Source organism: Hemiscyllium ocellatum, chromosome 14, assembly GCF_020745735.1.
Source record: "Hemiscyllium ocellatum isolate sHemOce1 chromosome 14, sHemOce1.pat.X.cur, whole genome shotgun sequence".
In the NCBI taxonomy this organism is placed as follows: domain Eukaryota; kingdom Metazoa; phylum Chordata; class Chondrichthyes; order Orectolobiformes; family Hemiscylliidae; genus Hemiscyllium; species Hemiscyllium ocellatum.
Genome location: NC_083414.1, coordinates 68033408 through 68055105, shown reverse-complemented (window position 1 = coordinate 68055105; position 21698 = coordinate 68033408). Strand labels below are relative to the sequence as shown.

At 40.7% G+C, this 21698-nt stretch overlaps 1 protein-coding gene across 1 annotated transcript in view; it reads left to right on the top strand.

The window, feature by feature from the left end:
• The window catches only part of dock3 (dedicator of cytokinesis 3), a 721249-nt gene that overhangs the window by 473178 nt on the left and 226373 nt on the right, over positions 1 to 21698 (top strand). Inside the window, exons 19-21 of the mRNA XM_060835046.1 lie at positions 7467 to 7564; positions 13619 to 13702; positions 18223 to 18323. Coding sequence (XP_060691029.1) covers positions 7467 to 7564; positions 13619 to 13702; positions 18223 to 18323 — 283 coding nt within the window. The remainder of the gene's footprint in view (positions 1 to 7466; positions 7565 to 13618; positions 13703 to 18222; positions 18324 to 21698) is intronic.

The following is a 21698-nucleotide window of genomic DNA, read 5'->3' as shown; positions in this document are numbered from 1 at the left end:
AAGCATAGCTGTAATGTTATTCCTAACCAGTAACAGCACTCTGTCCTCTCTTGCCGCGCTTTCAATTTTTCCTATATCATCTATATCCTGGAACATTAAGCTTCCATTCCTGTCCATCCCTGAGCCACGTCTCTGTAATCGCTGTGATATCCCAGTCCCATGTTTCCAACCATGCCCTGAGTTCATCTGCCTTCCCTGTTAAGCCTCTTGGACTGAAATAAATGCAATTTAATTTATCAGTCTTACCTCATTTTTTGCTTTGTCCCTGCCTGCCCTTTTGACTTACCCCTTTTCCCAACTACACCAGTCTCAGACTGATCTCTTTCCTCATTATCTCTCTGGTCCCTCCTTTATAATTTAAATTCCCCTGACCAACTGTAGCAAATCTCCCCACCAGTATATTAGTCCCTTTCCTATTCAGATGCAATTTGTCCTTATACAGGTCACTTCCACCCCAGAAGAGATTCCAATGATCCAGAAAATATGAATCTTTCTCCCCCGCACTAGATCCTCAGCCACACATTCATCTGCTCTACCCTCCTACTTCTACCCTCACTAGCTGGTGGCACTGGGATTAAAACACATATTGCTACCTTCAAGGACCTACTTTTTAATCCTGCCAACTTTCCTGTATTCTCTCCTCAGAATCTTGTCCTTTTCTCTTCCTGTGTTATTAGTTCCAATGCTTACAATGACCTCCTGTTGATTCCTCTACCCTTTGAAAATATTCTACACCCTCTCTGAGATATCCAGCAAGGCAGCACATCATTCTGATGTCTTGTTGTCAAGCGCAGAAACGTCTGTGCCTCTGACTAGAGTAAGCCCTATCACAATCGATCGCTTGGAACCAGCCATACTTCTTGTTACAGTAGAGGCAGTCTCATTACCAGAAATCTAACTGTCAGTGCTACATTCCAAAGTCAGCTGTGAATTTCACTGTTTGTTTATTTTTCTTACACAAACTCCAATGTCCAGAGATACTTGAAACTAAGCTCCAGAGATAGCCAGCTGTATAGGTTTAACTCTTTGTATCACTTCCCACACGATCACTGCTTTCTCTTCCCCCTTTTTAAAAATGTTGTTGTTTAGTTATCTTTCTTTTTCAAAGTTCCAAAATAATGCAGCAGTTTATAAAATAGTACAATAGACTGCTCCTAAAATTTGAGGAATTCAGCTCCAACAGTGAAAGTAGCTCAAAAAAGGAGCAAGACTTAGAGCCATAATTTTTTCCCATTCTCTGTTCTGAGGTCTCCCAGCCCATTTTCTATATTTCTATTTTTAACAACTTAACACGTGAAAGGAAGATTTAGCCTCCAGACCATGAAGTAGCATGCGGATAGCTTAATGAGGGTGAGAAATCAAAGCACTTTTGGGTGTAATTCCCAATTCCATGTCCTCTTTTGTCTTTATTGCTCTCATGGATCAGGCAAACATCAGTACACATTACATAGTGGAGACTTTATACCAGATGAAAACCCAACTGACTGTCTAACTGGAGAGAGAATAAGTAAACTGGTGTATGGTAAGCATAAGTCCTTTGATAGTGCATTATCAGAAGGAACCTCCTTTGATGATTCATCTTCCAAATGCCATTGTCCAGCTGCAATGCCTTACTTTGAAAATGGTCAAACTTCACTGGTTGCTAAAATTGAATTAACATGAATGAATGTTCTGCGATATGGGCCTTGCTGATGTTTAATTGTGTAACTAGATAGCTGGAAATGTCTATTTCCTAAGGCAATAAATGATAAAATTCCATTGATTTCCAGCATTTCAACTGCTGCAGCTGTGAACTGTGAGATCTGTGGAGGACCATCTAAGTTTGTTTGTTCTTAATTGTGTCTATGTTCTATTCTCTTGCAGCAGGGAAAGAACAAAGCTACAAGTAAACATCATGCCTAGTGCACAATTGACAATAGAGTGTATTTGATGAGGGTAACTACTGGGGGAGGCATGAAATTGTATGAAAGTAAGGATTAATGGCATGGTGGGTGTGTGGAATAGAGTCTTAGGAGTGCATAAAAAGGTAATGGTGGGTACAAGGTAAGTGGGTGTGCAAATCACTGTCATAAATTAGACTTGATCAGGTACAATGAGGAGATGGGATTAGATACAGCATAATGTTAGGTGAATATTTGATTGTATTCACCTTTCCTGAATGAGTTACGTAATTAAGTTACTGCCTTTGCCATGAATCCAAAACCATGAAATAACACTCTCCCTAAGGGCATCATGTGTCAACCTACAACACGTGGACTGCAGTGGTTCAAGAAGGCAACTCCTCACCACCTTCAAGAGTAACTAGGGATGGGCAATAAATGTTGACCAGCCTGCGACATCCACGACTCTGTGAATAAAAAGTAAGCATTCTTTTGCATGAATTAGGAGCCCAAAAAAGTCTTATCTAAATTTAGACTTTTAAACAAAGAATAGAACTGTTTGTTATATTTAGCTATTGCAGAACCAGATAAGCAGACAGTGAAAAAAGATAGCCATTGGAATTGTTGGAAAAGAGGCATTGCAGAGTCAACACTGCATCTTCCTCTGAAGAGAACCAGACAAGTCCTGCTTAGATATATAAGTACTGGAGGATCAACTTCCTGTTAAAGTGAACTTTAGAATTCAACTCCTAGAGTTGATGTCTTATAAGCAACAGCCACAAGAATGAATTGGCCTTTTCATTAGTTGGTGCCATGACAAGGATAAAGACTGAAGTCTTACAGGCTGAACTGTGTGACTGGATAATAGAGCTTGTTATTGTTTCAGTGCTCACTGAAGCTTTCCAGAAAGATCTCTTGGAGGAAAAAAAGGAAACAGCATCAACACTGCTAAAAGATGGCAGAAAACATGACGGCATCGCAGCTAGACAACAACTTCTGCAAACATTAGTATGATAGTTAGGATTCATAAATCTTGCAAACTTTGTGGGAAGTGCAATTTATTACACCCATCACACAGCTGCCTTCTAACATCATGCAGGTCATGTAGCTGTTCTGGCCAGGTGAGGAGGGCTGAGTGGTTCCTCTTTTTAAATACCCCATTGGTCAGCCACAACAAACTATTTTTATTTCTTTTCTAGCATGTAACTACTGCACTTTAATTAATCTTGTTAAGCATTTGAAAGAGAGCCAATTCCAAGGTTTTCTTCAGTAAAAAGAGTGTAGTTTATGACCTATTAAAACCAAGTAAAGTAAGAAAACACATAAACAGATGCACAACCTTGGTTACTAAAGTCTGTGGTTGCCAGGATTCTTTTGTAGGAGGTAAAGCTCTGTCCTTCTTTCTTACATACAGATTAGGCAGTTTCTCAACTTTGTTAAGTATTACCACCTTAAATTTGCTTTCAAATATGAATTATACTGGTGCTGGGAGCCGATATCCAGATGTATCACTCTGGAGTGTAGTATAACAAAAAAAAATGTTTTTTCACTTACACTTGAAACAAATGCTTTGGCAATGCAAATGCTTCACTAGGTGAGACCACTATATTTGGGATAGAGTCATACAACATCGAGTGAGGCCCTTCGAACCATTGTGATTGCATAGATCATCAAGCATAAGAACAAGAGTAGGCCATTCAGCCCCTCATGCCTATTCTACATTTAATGAGATAATGGCTGATCTGTGGTCTAACTCCAGATACAGACCTTTGACCCATGTTTCTTAATACCATGGCTTAACAAAAATTTTTCTATCTCAGATTTAAAATTAACAGCTAATCTAGCATCAACTACCATTTGTGGAAGAGAGTTCCAAACCTCTACCATTCTTTGTATGTAGAAGTACTTCTAATGTTTCTCCTGAACAATCTGGCCCTAATGTTTAGTCTATCCCTTAGTGCTTCTTAGTTCTAGAATTGCCAACTAATGAAGATAGCTTATATAGAATCATAGAATTTTACAGTACAGAATCTTTTATCTACTGAAAAGAAACTGTAAATCAGATACAAAAACAGAAGTTACTGGAAAAGCTCAGTAAGTCCGACAGCATCTGTAAAGAGAAATCAGAGGTAACATTTTGGATCCGGTGACCCTTCCTCAGAATTTTTATCTACCTTTTTTCCTATTAATATCTTGAAAACTTCAATCAGCTAACACCTTTACCAACAAATCTTTTGAAAAACAGGCTTAATTTGTATAATGTCTCCTCATAACAATTCATGAGGTCCAGGTATTATTCTTATAAACCTGTGTTGTACTCATTCCTGAGGTTTGGTGGCCAGAACTGCTCACAGTACTCCAAGTAGGGTCTAACTTTATACTCTGATCCCATTTTCAAGCACAGGATCCATAGCATTGTTCATCTAGATATCCTAAGTGTGCACTGAGCTTAGATCCTACAAAGCCTGAATACCTAATGGAGCAACAGTGATGAGAAACAGAAGCCAGCCAAGGGAGATATACAGTATTCCAACTGTGCATAATACACAAACACATGTACTCTTGCATAATGAGATTCTTTAGACTGTCATAACATAAACCAACACTCCAACAAAATGTACAAGATCAAAACATCTACAAGTCGAGAAGAGCTAAATGTGAACTTTAAATCTCTGCAAGATTAGAGGCTTGCAGTGAAGTGATAATGTCTCTATCTCTCACCTAGAAAGTCCAGATTCAAATCCCATCTATTCCAGAGGTCTGTCATAAAATATCAGAAAAGGTTGCTTAAAAGTAACATGCTATCAGTTTATTGGAAGGGCCATCAAACCACGGATGCATTATATAAATTCTAAAATTTATTAATTCCACAATTCTTCTGTGTAAACAGTTTTGCAACTACCTAATATAGTACATATATATTCTCACTCTTGTATGTAATTTTATCCTGGAAGAAAGAGGCTTGAGTATTTTGTAAGATATGAATGTGCTACTAAGCCAAGGACTAGGTTGATATCAGATGACCAGGAACCATGAGGACTCCATGCAGCAGCACGCTAGACTAAGGATGTGTGTAGAAGTTGCTTGAAACTGCAATTTGTCAGTTTATCTGTTTAGTCAATGTGTTTGAAATTTTCAGATAAATTGAATGTACATTACTTACTACTGCAGAATAAGGATAGTAATTCTGTATTAAGGACGAAAACACAACACTCTTGGATTCGATACATTTGTCCATGTTTGGATTAAGGTTGCAATGAGGAGCAGAGTGGTCCTGATAGACAGTAATCTGAGCATTGATAAACAGATTATTTCTGATTAAGTGCCACTTGATATCAATATTAATGACCCCTTCCATCAGTTTGCTGAAAATCAATACTGGTGCAATGGTAGTTAGGTAGGATTTTTGCTTTTTGTGAACAGGACACATCTAGGCAATTTTTCACATTGTCAGGAAGATGTCTGAGTTCTAGCTGCACTGGAGCAAATTGTCTGAGACTGCAGTAAGTTCTGGAACACAAGCCTTCAGTGGAATGTTATTAGAATTTTTACAGTACCTATTTCTTAATAGCATGTGGAGTGAATTAATACTGGCATGTGTGATGCTTGGACTTAAGGAGGAGGCTGAGATGGATCTTCCGCTTGGAAATTTTGTCTGAAGATTATTACAAATGCTTGTACCAAATGTGTGATCCAAGATGGCAGCAGAGTAGGGCTCCTTACCAGAGCTCGTCTGCTCAAACCGCATTTCTTTCTTCTTTATTTGCTTTTCTCTTTCTTTCTATTGGTTCTTTGGTCGTTGGAGCTCTGTTGTGGAGATGGTGATGACAGCCGCAGGGGGCATTGATGGTCAGCCATGAAGTGGCTGGTCGCCACCAGTGACATCGCAGCTTCATTGTTGTCTGAAGTGGTGCCAAAGTGGGACCCTACAGCGAGGCGGCTGACACAGCAATGGAGGGTAGCAGTGATTGGAGCCCAGCGATTGTCAGCAATGAGGCAGCAGCAGTCAGCAGTGAAAGATGGCGACAGAGGCAATCAGTTGGAGGCTTCTCCCCCAGTGCTTGGTTAAGCTGTCTATCATCATTTGCAACTGGATGTGGCAGTACTGCCGAGTTTAGATCTAATCCATTGGCTATGGGATAATTTAGCCCTGTCTATCATATTACCAATTATCATGTTGGACATATGGCAAATAAACATCTACCTTCAATATTAACTGAACCGCAATTACCAACCTAAAAAAACCCACAGTTTGATGTATCAGTTTAGGATAATACATAATGTATGAGGACAATCCTCTGCACTCGTGTTGTATTAGGTATTGTTGAATAAACTTGTGTGAAAGACCAACTGACTGTTCATTCTCCTTTTGCCAAATGAATGCATACCATTTTTGATGTCCACGTTTAGGATAGGCAACAGAGATTTATAGTTTCTCACATAGAATTTTCTATAAATCTTTAAGATAATCTCTAACATTGTGACAATTAGATATCCTGTAGGGCCTCAACTATTCACCATATTTAGTAATGACTTAGAGGATGAGAGAGAACACCATATATCCAGATTTGTCCATGACACAAAAGATGAGTGGCATTGTAAGTAGTGCAGGTGAATCGTAAGAGTACAAATGGATAGATGGAGTTAGGTAACAGATCAACTATTATCTCATTGTTTAGACAGCAGGATTGAGAAACTAAATGGATTAATCCTGTTCCTGTGGTCTTGTGTGACAAAGCTTCTCCTTTAATAAGGTTATGCTGACCTTGGCTTATTTTCAGTGAGGTCATAAATGACAGACTCCGAAAAGTCTGGAGGTGAAGGGTTTTAGAGCCAATTTGATAATAGCTAACAGAGAGTGCCTCAGGCAGAAGGTGTTCATGTTTTAAAAAAAAACACTTGTACAATGAAAGGGGAGTGGCCAGTTCTCCCAGCTCAGCTTTTCTTTGGTTTGGTTTGGTTTTTAGCGGTAGCATGAAAAAAGCTACTGGAGCCAAAGAAGCAGGTCCAGGCTGGTACTCTGTCTCTCACAGACTTCTATCCTGTAAGGTCCTGTGTTTACGAAGGGGTCATTATGAGGATTGTTGCAAGTATTTGGAACAGCATCAATAAGTTGGGGTGATCTGTTGGGTTTTCGGATAGGTTGTTATTCAATATTATGTTTTCTATTGTTTGTGTTTCATTCAGTAATCTTGTAAGTAAATTATATTTTGTTCAAATCTAAGTGGTTTGACCAGCTGCATCACTCCTGGAATATCCATGTTACACCTGCTTAAAACGACTAGCAAAGTTAGGATATGGGCTACCTTCTTGAAATGTTGAGGGGTCTGGCCTAACCCATAACACTTGTAAACAGTTGAAGCTTCGAGAAAACATAGGAGTAGGTTTCTTTGGCCCATTAAGTGTGCTGCACTATTCAATTTGACCATGAAATTCCCTACTTCAGTGCTATGTCATAGAATCCCTACAGTGTGGAAACAGGCCATTCGGCCCAACCAGTCCGCACTATGCTTCTCTGTACATAAATTAAACAGCACCCAATGTAATATCTACTAAGTTTAACACCTAATTTTTGATTGCTTGCAGTTGACCTCCTTGCCCTTTTGAAATGGAAAGCACAGCCGGAAAGAGTGATGGACATCCTGGGAAGACTGCGTCATGTTAACGGTGAAGAAATAGTTAAAGTAAGTCAATATCCAGATCGTGTTGTTCAAAGTGTTATTGCAAACCATACGCTCAGAGACTAGAGACAGTTCAAGAAATGTGTTCTGTTATTTCTTCAGGCTGGTCTCTTCTCCATTGTTTTTAACATTGCTTCTCCCTATTCAGTTTTGCTCAACTCATCCATCCTTGCATCACTTCATCAACTGTCCATTGCCTCTTGTCTACATTTCTCCCTTCTTTACAAACTCCATTTGTCTTTCCCTCACCTCATCTTCAGTCCTCCCCCACACTCTCTCTGTTCTTAGCTCTGTTCTAGATGTCTTCTCCTCCTCCTTATCCTTCATCTCTCTTCCCTGCCCTCTCCTTTCTGGCCAGTTGTCATCTCATCCTTCCCCTCTCACTATTATTTCTTCTCTCTAGTCACTACGTCTCTGTAAATGAATGCTCAAATGGAGCCGAATACAAAATATTTGCAGTGTTCTTAGAGTTGAATTTCGATTTTGGATCTCACTGAAACATTGTGGCCTTCACTAAGCTTCCATTATCATTTATACAGACATAATTTGGAGGCAAAATATGAGAATCTCCAACATATTAAGCTGAGGAGATCACTTTTGATTGAAATAAGTAGATGAGTGATTCAGATCACTGTGTGAAGTTGAATAGAAAAGAGAAGAAGGTAAGATAAAGAGTAAAGAAGTAGTGATAAGAGATAAAGTTTTAAAAGTTATTGCAGGAGAGCCTATTGAAGGAAGTAAGCAACCAAAGTTGTTGAAAAAGATTTTATCCTGTGTGCCGAGAGTCATCAACTCTGAGTAGACATATTCTTAAAACTATCGTCACATTGGCATAACTCCGCAGGGGCCGAAAACCTGCACCAAGTCACCCTTTATTAACACATGAACAGTCCTTGACTATATTTCTGCCTCATACTGAGGCAGGTACCAGAGTGTCAGTATCTTGAGTAAAAAGTGAGGTCTGCAGATGCTGGAGATCAGAGCTGAAAATGTGTTGCTGGTTAAAGCACAGCAGGTTAGGCAGCATCCAAGGAACAGGAAATTCGACGTTTCGGGCCAGAGCCCTTCATCAGGAATGAGGAGAGGGTGCCAGGCAGGCTAAGATAAAAGGTAGGGAGGAGGGACTTGGGGGAGGGGCGATGGAGATGTGATAGGTGGAAGGAGGTCAAGGTGAGGGTGATAGGCCGGAGTGGGGTGGGGGCGGAGAGGTCAGGAAGAGGATTGCAGGTTAAGAGGGCGGTGCTGAGTTCAAGGAAATCGACTGAGACAAGGTGGGGGATGGGGAAATGAGGAAACTGGAGAAATCTGAGTTCATCCCTTGTGGCTGGAGGGTTCCCAGGCAGAAGATGAGGCGCTCTTCCTCCAACCGTCGTGTTGTTATGTTCTGGCGATGGAGGAGTCCAAGGACCTGCATGTCTTCGGTGGAGTGAGAGGGAGAGTTAAAGTGTTGAGCCACGGGGTGGTTGGATTAGTTGGTTCAGGCGTCCCAGAGGTGTTCCCTGAAGCGTTCTGCAAGTAGGCGGCCTGTCTCCCCAATATAGAGGAGGCCACATCGGGTGCAGCGGATGCAATAGATGATGTGTGTGGAGGTGCAGATGAATTTGTGGTGGATGTGGAAGGATCCCTTGGGGCCTTGGAGAGAAGTAAGGGAGGAGGTGTGGGCGCAAGTTTTGCATTTCCTACGGTTGCAGGGGAAGGTGCCGGGAGTGGAGGTTGGGTTGGTGGGGGGTGTGGACCTGATGAGGGAGTCAAGTATCTTGAGACTAGATTAACAGCCCCTGTCAGGGAATTCATTTTCAGTGAGGTCCAGCCAGCTAACCTCATTACAATCGCTACTTTCCTCCCACTTTGAGACCGCGGACATAGGTGATATTTTTTCTTGAAGAGCCTCCTGGGACATTTCGGCACCGAGTCATGTTCTTTTGACTCTGCATCCGTTATTGGTGACATGTAACTCACAGAAGCTCACTTCTTGTGCCATGAGCACCTCAGTAGAATTTCACTCTCATCTTCCAATGGCAAAGGTGTCAAGGTGACTACCTCCGTCATGTCCACCTCTGATTCAGAACACTCTTGACGGAGAGGGCATATCCATGGGTTCCAACAGCATTTCCAAATGTTCCGAGGGGCAAAGCATGTTTTACTCTCACACCATTTGCAGATTTGTGGCTTTCATGTGGTCCACATGCTCATTCAGGATCATCGCACTTAATACGTCACAGGTCCTGACCTCATGTTGACCATACCTCTTACCTACATGGAGTCTTTTCCATGATTCTTTCACCATACTTCATCCCCGATATTATACTCTCTCTCTCATTTAGTGGAGTCGTATGCCTGTCATTGGTGTATTTGATGGCATTTTACATGCACCTCTCCCCCCACCACCACCACCACCACCTAGGTCCAGGAAGATCAGACTTAACCTAGTGCAGAATCTTCTGCCCATTAGCAACTTTGCTGGTGCTATCCCTGTTGTTGCATGTGAAGCGGTCTTTAATCAAATAAGAACCATGACAACTTGATAATCTAGTGAGGCTCTTTAAGCCAACCTTCAAAGTTTGGACTGCTCTTTCTGCCAGGCCATTGGATGATGGGTGGTATGGAACTGATCTTGTGTGTCAAATCCAATCTGACTTTAAGAGATAACCAAATTCCCTGCTAGTAAATGATGGCTTGTTATATGTCATCAACACTTCCAAGACTCTGTGTATTGGAAATGATGCACACAATTTTTCTATCGTTGTCCCCGTGTTTGACAAATGAAGTCTGTGCATATCCAACCACTTTAAGTGGGTATCTACATTGACTAAGAACAATGAACCCATGAAAGAACCTGCATAGTCAATGTGCAACTGAGTCCAAGATTTATCCAGTTATTCCCGGAATGTGGGAGAGTTGCTAGCAGTAATTTTTGTCCTTGTTTACACTCTGAGTATTGTCCCACTAATGCGGCTATGTCTGTATCCAAGCACTAGATATAACTTATAATTAATATCTTCTTTTTGGAGAACCCTGGATGGCCGTGGTGGAGTTCAGCCAGTACACAGTAACCTTGGTTATCCGAATGTCAATTATCCGAATTTCAGATTATCTGAATAAGATCTCAAGGACCCGTAAAAACATTATCCATTATCCAAACAATCAGTTATCTGAACAAAATACTCCCTACCCATCGCATTCGGATAATCGAGGTTGGTCTGTATTCGAAAGCGACTTTTTCTCAGAGAAATCACTCTTGCTTCTCATAACAATATGTTATCCTCTCCCATGAGGTGGTCTCTCCAGGTAGAAAAAAACTTTAAATTCTAGTTGAGATAGCCCTTTGGCTTCCCCCATTACAGACTCTTCCATTGTGCATACTATCGGTGGTGTATTTGCTAATGGGCTGCGGTTCGATGCATTTACATTCGTTGTTCAGCCTCCCAGATGGTTTTCTAACTTATAATCATAAGCACTTAGTATTAGAGCCTGCTGCTAAATGTGGCCCAAAGCTATGGGTGTCATGGCTTTGTCTTCTTTAGCAGGCCAAGTAGGGATTTGTGCTCTGTGATTATCACAAATCAGAGTTAACATTTTGGGTCCAATGACCTTTCTTCAGAACTGGAGGAGACTAGAGAAGAGATCTGAAGAAGGTTCACTGAACCAAGACGTTAATTCTGATTTCTGTCCATTGATGCTGCCAGACTTCTGAGTTTTCCAGCAATTTCTGTTTATGCTTCAAACTTGATATGCCTGGTGCTGCCCATTCTGTGAATTGGACTAGTTTGATGATTCCTTCACTTGCCAGCCTTCTGATTTCTGTCTGTAGTTTTGCCTGTAAGGCAACTGGTGCTAGGCAGTTCTTGCAGAATTGTTTCCTGGTCAACATGTAAGGTGGCCTTTACTCCTGTGATAGTCCCTAAACCTCCCTTGAAGACCTCTGGGTATTTAATTAGGACTTCACTCAGGCAACTATTTACTAAATCGAAAAATGTCAAGTGAATCTAGGTGAATCTTTCACAACCAGTTTCATTTCATCAGGATTGGGCTGGAGCCTTTTACTAAAATCACTGCTAACTGAACCAGCTGCTTTTCACAAGAGACCAGAAATGAAGTTGGATCCTTAATCTGTAATTGGTTGCCAGTGTAAGTCATCAGCTGAGCTGAGGTATTGTGCAAAGTTAAGGGCTGGAGTCCAGTGCAGATTTTATTAAAAAGTGGTTCTGCAATCATTAATATTGTCACCTTGGTATCAACCTCCACCATCAATTAGCCAGACATTTATCTTGATTGATTCTTATTTTGATGTTGCTAAACATTTTAACTATTCCACACCAGGTGTAGGTGGACTTTGCAGTGTATGAACTCTCCTGGATATCTTCCTGGATCTGGTCTATGAGCTATCTTACTCAGTTCAGATCTAAAAGGACTCTTTTGCTGCGTAAAGTCTACATACCAGCAATAACTACAACTTGCCAGCTAAGATCCTGTAAGAAATGCTTACCTCAACTCAAAGATGACCAATGCAAGCATGTTTCTTCAAAGTCATGCTTACCTCTTGTCACCATTGAAATAACTCTACAGAAGCCTTTATTACCAAGTCACTCTTTATTTACACATGAACAATTTTTGGTTATAGGGAGGCAGTATCTCTGACACACCCAGGGCTCCCTGATTGGATCAGTCAGGAACTTATTTTCTATGAGGTTCAGCTGGCTAACCTTGTTGCAGTTACTACAACATGACCCCTGCCTCCAAATGTCTCTCTTGTAGTCTCCCAAAATGACTATCCTCATGGTACCCCAGTTCCCTATGCCAATCAGAAAATAAAGACTCATCATTCCCCGATGGGTAGTTCTTGGTTGTCAGACAAAAAGCCTTTTTTTTACCCTGACTTGATATGAACCAATTGAAATATTCAAGACAATGAAAATATAATATTTTTAAGACTCAATTATTTTTCTCCTAGATTGTCCACTGCAATGTCCTGGAAAATAAATAATTCTTGGAGCTTCCATGCCAAAATCTTGATTTTGATACATCAATTTACCGAAGAACAAAGTAGAATTAATGAGAATTATTGTGATGGATAGTAGTAAGCAGCAACTTCACACAATGTACTCACGAAACCGGGTGCTTCAGTTTCCTCCCACAGTCCAAAGATGTGCGGGTCAGATGAATTGGCCATGCTAAATTGCCCGTAGTGTTAGGTAAGGGGTAAATGTAGGGGTATGGGTGGGTTGCGCTTTGGCGGGTCGGTGTGGACTTTTTGGGCCGAAGGGCCTGTTTCCACACTATAAGTAATCTAACCTAATCTAATCTAATCTAATCTAAGAAACGAGGCAGGTATATCATCCAAGTCAGCTCCCTTTTTTCTTGCTAGACAAAACAAGAATGCCTAAAGGCTACAGATACTGCTTACTGCCTTGAGAGAGAGAGAGAGAGAGAGAAAGAGAGAGAGAGAGAGAGCAATAGAGCAGCATAGAAGGTCTGGAGAAAAGATAGGCTGGAGAGAATCCCTTGAATTATTCAAGAGATTTAATACACACTCTCAGGAAAGATTTAACAATTTTGACCAGCAGTAGCTAGAATGTAAATGAAGGTTTTGTGCATATTCTGTATGTATACGTAACTCTTTGACAGAGACAGAGAGTGAGAGAAAAAGAATAAACACTATCATGTTTCCACGGGTACTGGTATACTCCAACTCCTCACTCAAACAGCGGTAGGCATGAGGATCCCTATCAAACCCCCACCTCGTATCATTCTGTATAAGTTTGAATCACTACATATCAATCATTACCACCCAGCAAGAGACACAGAGGACAATAAAGAAAGTTAAATTGTCAAATCTGATCATTCTTTGTCTCAATGACTCCTCACTGAATGGTGTATTAAACCAATGAGTAATTGAAGAGAAGATCCAAGTCATTGACACTTCATTGTAGCACTAACTCTAAATAGCATTGAAAGTGTTTACCCCACTCTGAAGTAAAATTTCAATGTAAAAACTCAGTGAATGGATATTACTGATACTGAAACAATTTCCCTGGATAAATCTCTTTTCTCTTCCAGTTTTTACAGGATATTTTAGATACGCTGTTTACAATTTTAGATGACAACACAGAGAAATATGGGCTGCTTGTATTTCAATCTTTGGTAAGTATCATTAACCTGGTAAGTTATATATCTAACCGTTTCCTGGCATTGTTAGACTATGAGGTGAGATAATCTCAGATATAATTGCAGTTTAAATGTTCTTTGATGCATTAAAGTAAATCCTGTCTCTATGCCAGAGATCTGGGTTCAAATCATGGCTGCCCAGGATGTGCCATAATATGTCTGCTTGGATTTCTGCTCGGGTGTCCCGAGTTCCTCCCAGAGTCCAAAAATTTGCAGGTTAGGTGGATTGGCCATACTAAATTACCCATAGTGTTCAGGAATGTGTAGGTTAGGTGTGTTAGCCAAGGGAAATGCAGGGTTACAGGATAGTGGTAAGCAGCTACAATTGGGTAGCTCTGGGTGGGATGATATTCAGAGTATTGGTGTGGACTTGTTTGGCCAAATGGCCTGCTTCCAAACTGGTGATTTTATTTAAAAATCTTACTTAAATATAACTCTAATAGCAGTTGGAAAGTAAGGTTTTTGGAAAGTGTGTCGTGTGGTTTAAAGAAAATCTAATTTCTTATCTGTCTTCTAGAACCAACATTTCTAGCACCACATTTGTCAAATTGCAAAACAAAGTTAACAAAACAAATTGCAAAACAAAACAAAACAAAACAAAATTAAACAAAATTTAGGGTTCCATTTCTCTAAAGACCGTTTAAAAGATAAAGGAATATATTTTGATAGAATCATAGTTTATTTTGTTTTATTCCCTTGAATTGTCTCCTGTATTTCCTGAAGGTTTGGATCCTTACTGAGGTTTTAGACACCCATGAGTGAATATCTGCCCAAGTGGTCATTTCTCGCATCCAAACCTAGACAGTAAAAGGGTACATAGCCTTTTTCATTGTAGATCTACATTCCAGAAGACCTAGTAGATAACAATTAGCAGGAGGAATCCTGGCTCATTTTCCCTTTGTGTCTCCAGCAAGATGAGACCAGTTACAAATGCCAGCCGCTAACTAACACTATTAGACATGAGACCTTTCTGATCTGTGTGACTCAGTACTATCATGAACACGAAAAGAATGGCATTTAAATTGCTATTTAATTAAATGAAATCATGAATATAATGAAGCTGTACATTTGCACCATCCTGTAAGTAACCTTTGTGACAATTTCTCAATCTGAATGACAGATTTGAACCAGTCATTTCCTCAGCAGCAATTGCACTTGAGAAAAAGAGACCACCTATTGGAGGCTAAAGGAACAATCCCTAATTTTGTTCAGAAAAATATGTATTTAAGGTATAAAAATGCCTCATGAGCAATGAGGAGCAAACTGAAATAATGGCGGACATGTTTTGGGGTTCCATTTCTCTAAAGACCGTTTAAAAGATAAAGGAATATATTTTGATAGAATCATAGTTCTTTTTTGATTATGTATTTGGCTTGTATGATAATAAAAATTGCAGGTTTTTCCTCTCTTTTTTTCCTCTTCCTTCTTCTCCCTCTCTATGATCAGACATATATATGGAGTATAGACAGACATGCTGATTTCTGGTCAAACGTTAAGATGAGTGTTTTCATTTGTTCTTACAATAGTTGCGTTTTAGCATATAGAGCAAACAATAAAAATCATGGTTGTATAGCCTCTAAGCTAAATGCTCGCAATTCAAATGCCAGGATCCCTTGTTGCTCAGACCTATTTGTGTCGGTTGGATAGTTTTAGTAAGCCCCAAGGTTCAAATTGCTCAGATATCCTGGCCTCTGCCACATGACATTTTTCTCCATATTGCCCCTAGCTTGAATATATCTTGTTCAAAGGAATTTATCTTCTCTTTCTCTTGTGAGTGGGCTTGCAACCTCATAAAGAAGCTGATTAAATCCTTAGAATGACTGACTTCAAACTGCTTGTTTGAGCAGTGCACTTTGTCTCATCTATTCCTTCTAGTAGATAACACAATACAACACAGACTTCTCTCTCAATTCCTTTCTACCACCCTCACAATCACCCCCAGTATAAATGGATTAAAAATGTATTTACAAGAACTTTATTATTGCACTGCATGCCACTGTGTGTATTATTACATTGCTCATCAGGCCCACCAAGATGAACAGAAATTTTCTTCAATTCAATATTGGGATTACCAAAGCTATTATCTTTGGGTTCCCACAGCATTTCCAAGGTACTCTCTTAATACTTCTATCTGGCTATTGTATGAGGATGAATCACATTGGAAGTGGTAATACCTGCAACATTTTTTCACGAAAGGGAGGTTATTGGGATAGTAATGTAATACAGTATTAATGTACTTCCTGCCTTATGGTAATGATATGATCTTTATCAATAGGCACTCACTACAGACACGCATCTTATAATCTGCTCAAAAAAGACACAAAACAAGATAGATTGTTGCCCTGTGAGCTAGTGACATCAAGTTTCATTCACCCATCTGAGTTCATTGACTCGTTTCTCAATATCTTAAATGTTAACATGTCACCTTTGCTACAATCCCTTCTGACGTCCCTATTTCTGTAGTCATGGGAAATGTAGGGTTACAGGGAAAGGGTAAGGGAATGGGTCTGGGTGGGATGCTTTTCAGAAGATAGGTATAGACTATTAATCCAGAGACCTAGGTTCAAATCCGCCAGATGATGAAATTTGAATTCAGTAAATTAATTAAGAGTCTTAATGATCACCATGATTCTTAAATTGCCCTCTGGTCAGTTAGGGATGGGCAATAAATGCTGACTTAGCCAGTGATACCCTCACCCTGTGAATGAATAAAAAAAGAAATCTCTGTTCCAGTTGAATTTGCCAAGGCTGGAAACCGCAGATTTATCAATCCCCCTCTCCTCGTTTAACTGGAATGGCTTTGCTATAGAAGTCTGCTGAACATGCTATCAAAACCTTTTCCTCTTCACACTACTACTATCTCAGTCTATTCTAGACAAATAAAAGCTTCCCAGCTGCAAATGTGTTGCTGGTCAAAGCACAGCAGGCCAGGCAGCATCTCAGGAATAGAGAATTCGACGTTTCGAGCACTATGCTCGAAACGTCGAATTCTCTATTCCTGAGATGCTGCCTGGCCTGCTGTGCTTTGACCAGCAACACATTTGCAGCTGTGATCTCCAGCATCTGCAGACCTCATTTTTTACTTTAAATAAAAGCTTCCATTATAAATACTCTCAAATTCTTGCACTTCTGTATAATTCTCCCTCAAATTTGTTCCTCTACATCTTTCCATTAGTTAGTGGCCCATAGATTATATCAAATAATAGAAATGTACCTATTTTATTCCATAGCTTGATCCAAATAGATTCTTACTTTGAACTGGGGCATCTTCTGTCTCCAGCATTATAATATATTCCTTAATCAATCTTAACACTCCTCTTCCTTTCCTTCCTCTCCTATCTTTTCTGAACACTTTACATTGAGGAATGTTTCATACCTAGCTCTGCTCTTCATTGAGCCAGGCCTCTGTCATCAGATTTCTACATGGCAATCTGCATCTGCAAGTCAGCAGTATTATTTACAACAAGCATGCACACTTACCATAATTCAAGCATCTTATTTTCCATCTTGCACTCAACTCTAATACTGTCTATATCTGCCAATATTCTTTACACCTTGGTATTCCTATTTAGTATTACCTCCGAGTTCCTATATCTCTTCAAGTTAATTAAACCCTTCCCAACAACATTAATAATTCACCCCATGAGAAAATTGGCCTCAGTTCTGTTTAGATGTAACCGATACCACTTGTATAGGTCACATCTCTCCTGATCTTTATCACTCCACCTTGATAACTGTATCTTCAGATGCCTAATTCCTAAAACATATCCTTCCTAAGCTTCTATTTCTTCTCCTTAAAGACACTGCATGAATCCAAAACTCATGACTTTCGTAAAACTACTATAAGATGTGGCCATCCATTGATACTTTAGTCAGTTGCTGTCTTTCACAGTCATCGGAAGATATTATTTGCTACTTTGCAGTGATGAGAACAACACCTTAAAATCTTGTCATCACTGTACATCTGAATTTTACTCTATATTCACCAGTTTTATCAGACTCGGTAGTGGGAATGAATAGATTTGATGAATTTATCAGACTGGATTATGAGAATGAGACATAGCATCAGAGTAAATATCAGAGATCCTGATTTCCCCCGCACCCACAACCTCTCCATTATCCCACACCCATCACCCTCTGATCCTTTTAAATCTCTCTTTCTTTAAGTTCCTTCGCTCCATGTGTATTTCTGCAGCACACCCCTGTTGCCCCATCTGTAACAGTTTATGAATGTAACGAGGGTAGGATAGAGTAATTTTTATCAATCAGCAGTATGCATGAGGTACAGAATAATGGTCTTACTATCTGAGGAGAAAAGGTCAGGTTTTAATGCCCTTCATTAAAAAAGATCCTTCCTTTAATTTATTCATTTTCTTCTTTTCTTCAGATTATCAGTTTTGTTTTTTGAGCTATTTCATTAACATGCATCGCTAACATCAACATGCCATCTAGTTTGTATTAAAGCTTTTTAACTTAACATTGTCTCTGTTTCCCAGGTATTCGTAATAAATTTGCTGCGGGATAGCAAGTATTTTCATTTCCGTCCAGTGATGGATACCTACATTCAGAAGCACTTCTCTGGTGCACTGGCATACAAGTGAGTCCAAATATCTGATGGTTCGGGACTCATAACTGTAAAAATTACTTGTGCAACCACAGAGTTTCCAATATCACAAAATCATTTCCCTAAAGCTGCATTCATAGTTACGACCTTCTATAAAATCCCATTCCATTGCAATCAATTTACTACATTGTCATTTTCAATTTGATAAGATAGGTGATGTAAGAGACCTGAGCAGGATATTTCATTCATCTGGCAGATGTGCAGATCTTTGATCTCTCTATGTTCTGTGACTTAGACTTATCATTGAGTTGTAGGTAGTCTTTGATATTCCACTTACTTTGCCACCTTACCTCTGATAACAAAAGTGCTGTCAAATGAAACTGTATGGAGGAAGCAAGGTGCTACCAGTTTCCTTAGATGCCCCAAGATCCTCTCTCCCTGTGCCCGAGGTGAGGGAATATTCTAACTGCTGAATGCAAGATGGCAAACATAAACCCATTTTTCTACTGGAGTATCATTCGCAACTTTGTCCTTCTAAGTCTGGTTGCAGGTGGCCTAACCACTAGCATCACAGAGCTGTTTGGATCTGTCACCAAAACAGGAAGCATTCTGCATTTATAGAACAATACAGCACAGTACAGACCCTTCTGTCCTCGATGTTGTGCCAACCTTTTATCCTACTCTAAGATCAAACTAACCTACATACCCTACACTTTACTATCATCCATATGTCTATCCAAGAGTCGCTTAAATGTCCCTAATGTATCTTGCTCCATTATCACTGCTAGCAGTGCATTCCATACATCCACCTACCTCTGACATCTAACCAAACCTTTCTTCAATCACCGTAAAATAATGCCCCCTTGTGTTAGCCATTTCCACCCTGGGAAAAAAGTCTCTGGCTATCCACTCTATCTATGCCTCTCATCTTGTGCACCTCTATCAAGTCACCTCTCATCCTTTACTCCAATGAGAAAAGCTCCAGCTCCCTCAACCTTTCTTCAAACGACATGCCTTCCAGTCCAGGCAGCATCCTGGTAAACCTCCTCTGCATCTTCTCTAAAGCTTCCACATCCTTCCTATAATGAGGCATCCAGAACTGAACACAATATTCCAAGTGTGGTGTAACCAGGGCTTTATAGAGCTGCAGCATAACCTCGCAGCTCTTAAACTCAATCCCCCCGCTAATGAAAGCCAACACGCCATACCTTTTTTATCAACCCTATCAACTTGGGTGGCAACTTTGAGGGACCAATGGGCATGCACCCCAAGATCCATCCGTTCTTCCACACTGCCAAGAGTCCTGCCTTTAACCCTGTAATCAACATCCAAATTTGACCTTCCGAAATGAATCCTTTCGCATTTTTCCAGGTTGAACACCATCTGCCATTTCTCAGCCCAGTTCTGCGTCCTGAGCTCCTCTCCCTCTGTTCCATTTCTCCCAGCCATCTACAGGATTCATTCCTCCCATTGACTCACCAAGTCGTACCCTCTACCTGCCTTCACCTATCCCCACTTCACCACCCTGCGCGTGCCAACCACTCTATCTGCAGATCCCCTTACACCCACCACTAGAAGGGTTACACCCGAAATGTCAACTTCTTCACTTCCTGATGCTGCCTGGCTTGCTGTGTTCTTCCAGCCATCTGCTTGGATTACAGCATCTGCAGTTTTTTGTCTCCAGCTCTACATCCTGTCAATGTCCCATTGCAACCTACAATAGCCCTCCACACTATTCACAATTCCACCAACTTTTGTGTCTTCGGCAAACTTACCAATCCACCCTTCCATTTCCTCATCCAACTCATTTATAAAAACCACAAAGATCAGAGATCCCAGAACCAATCACTGCAGAATGCCACTGGTCACCGAGCTCCAGGCTAAATAGATTAGATTAGACTTACAGTGTGGAAACAGGCCCTTCGGCCCAACAAGTCCACACCGACCCGCCGAAGCGCAACCCACCCATACCCCTACATTTACCCCTTACCTAACACTACGGGCAATTTAGCTTGGCCAATTCACCTGACCCGCACATCTTTGGACTGTGGGAGGAAACCGGAGCACCCGGAGGAAACCCACGCAGACACGGGGAGAACGTGCAAACTCCACACAGTCAGTCGCCTGAGTCGGGAATTGAACCCGGGTCTACAGGCGCTGTGAGGCAGCAGTGCTAACCACTGTGCCACCGTGCCGCCCACCGTGCCGCCCAAATACTTGCCATCTACTACCACTCTCTGTAATCTATGGGACAGCCAATTCTGTATCCAAACAGGCAAATTTCCCTGTATCCCAACAACCAAATTTCCCTATATCCCATGCATCCTTACTTTCTGAATGAGCACAATATGGGGAACTTTACCAAACTTCTTGCTAAAATCCATATACACCAAATCCACTGCTCTACCTTCATCAATGTATTTTGTCACATCCTCAAAAGATTTCAGTAAGACTGTGAGATGCTCCTCATGATCTGCTCCTCACAAAGCCATGATGACTATCTCTAATCAAACTATGCTTTTCGAAATAATCATAAATCCTATCTCTCAGGATCCTCTCCAATAATTTGCCCACCACCAACGTAAGATTGACTGGTCTGTAATTACCAGGATTATCCCTATTCCTTTCTTGAAGAAGGAAATAACATTTGCCACAGTCCAATCATCTGGTACTGCTCAAGTGGACAATAAGGATTCAAAGATCAGTGCCAAAGGTGCAGCAATCTCTTCCTCACTTCCCTTACGTCCTTGGGTATGTCCTGTCTGGCTCAGCTGGTCTATCGATCCTCATGTTTTTCAAAATTTCCAGCACAAACTCCTTCTTAACATTAACCTGTTCAAGCGTGTCAGTCTGTTTCATGTTGTCCTCACAAATGACAAGGTCCCTTTCACTAGTGAATACTGAAGCAAAGTATTCATTATGGACCTCTCCTAATCCAGGCACATGTTCCCACCACTATCCCTGATTAGCCCAACCCTCACTCTGGTCATCTCTTGTTCCTCACATAAATGTAGATCACCTCAGTGCCACCTTCTAGCTCTCCTAAGTCCATTCTTCAGTTCCTTCCTGCCTAGTTTGTAACCCTCTATTGCCCTGTCTGGTCCTTGCTTCCTCAACCTTAAATAGGCTTCCTCCTTCCTCTTGACTAGACGTTCCACATCTCTTGTCATCCAAGATTTCTTCACCCTACCATCCCTTCTTTGCCTCAGTGAGACAAACCTATCCAGCATTAGCAGGAAATGCTCCCGAAACAATCTCTACATTTGTCATGCATTTCTCTGTGAATACCTGCTCCCAATTTATGCTCCACAGTTCCTGCCTAATAGCATTGTAATTCTCCGTCCCCTAATTAAATACTTTCCCATACTGTCTGCTCCTGTCCCTCTCCATGACTATAGTAAAGGTCAC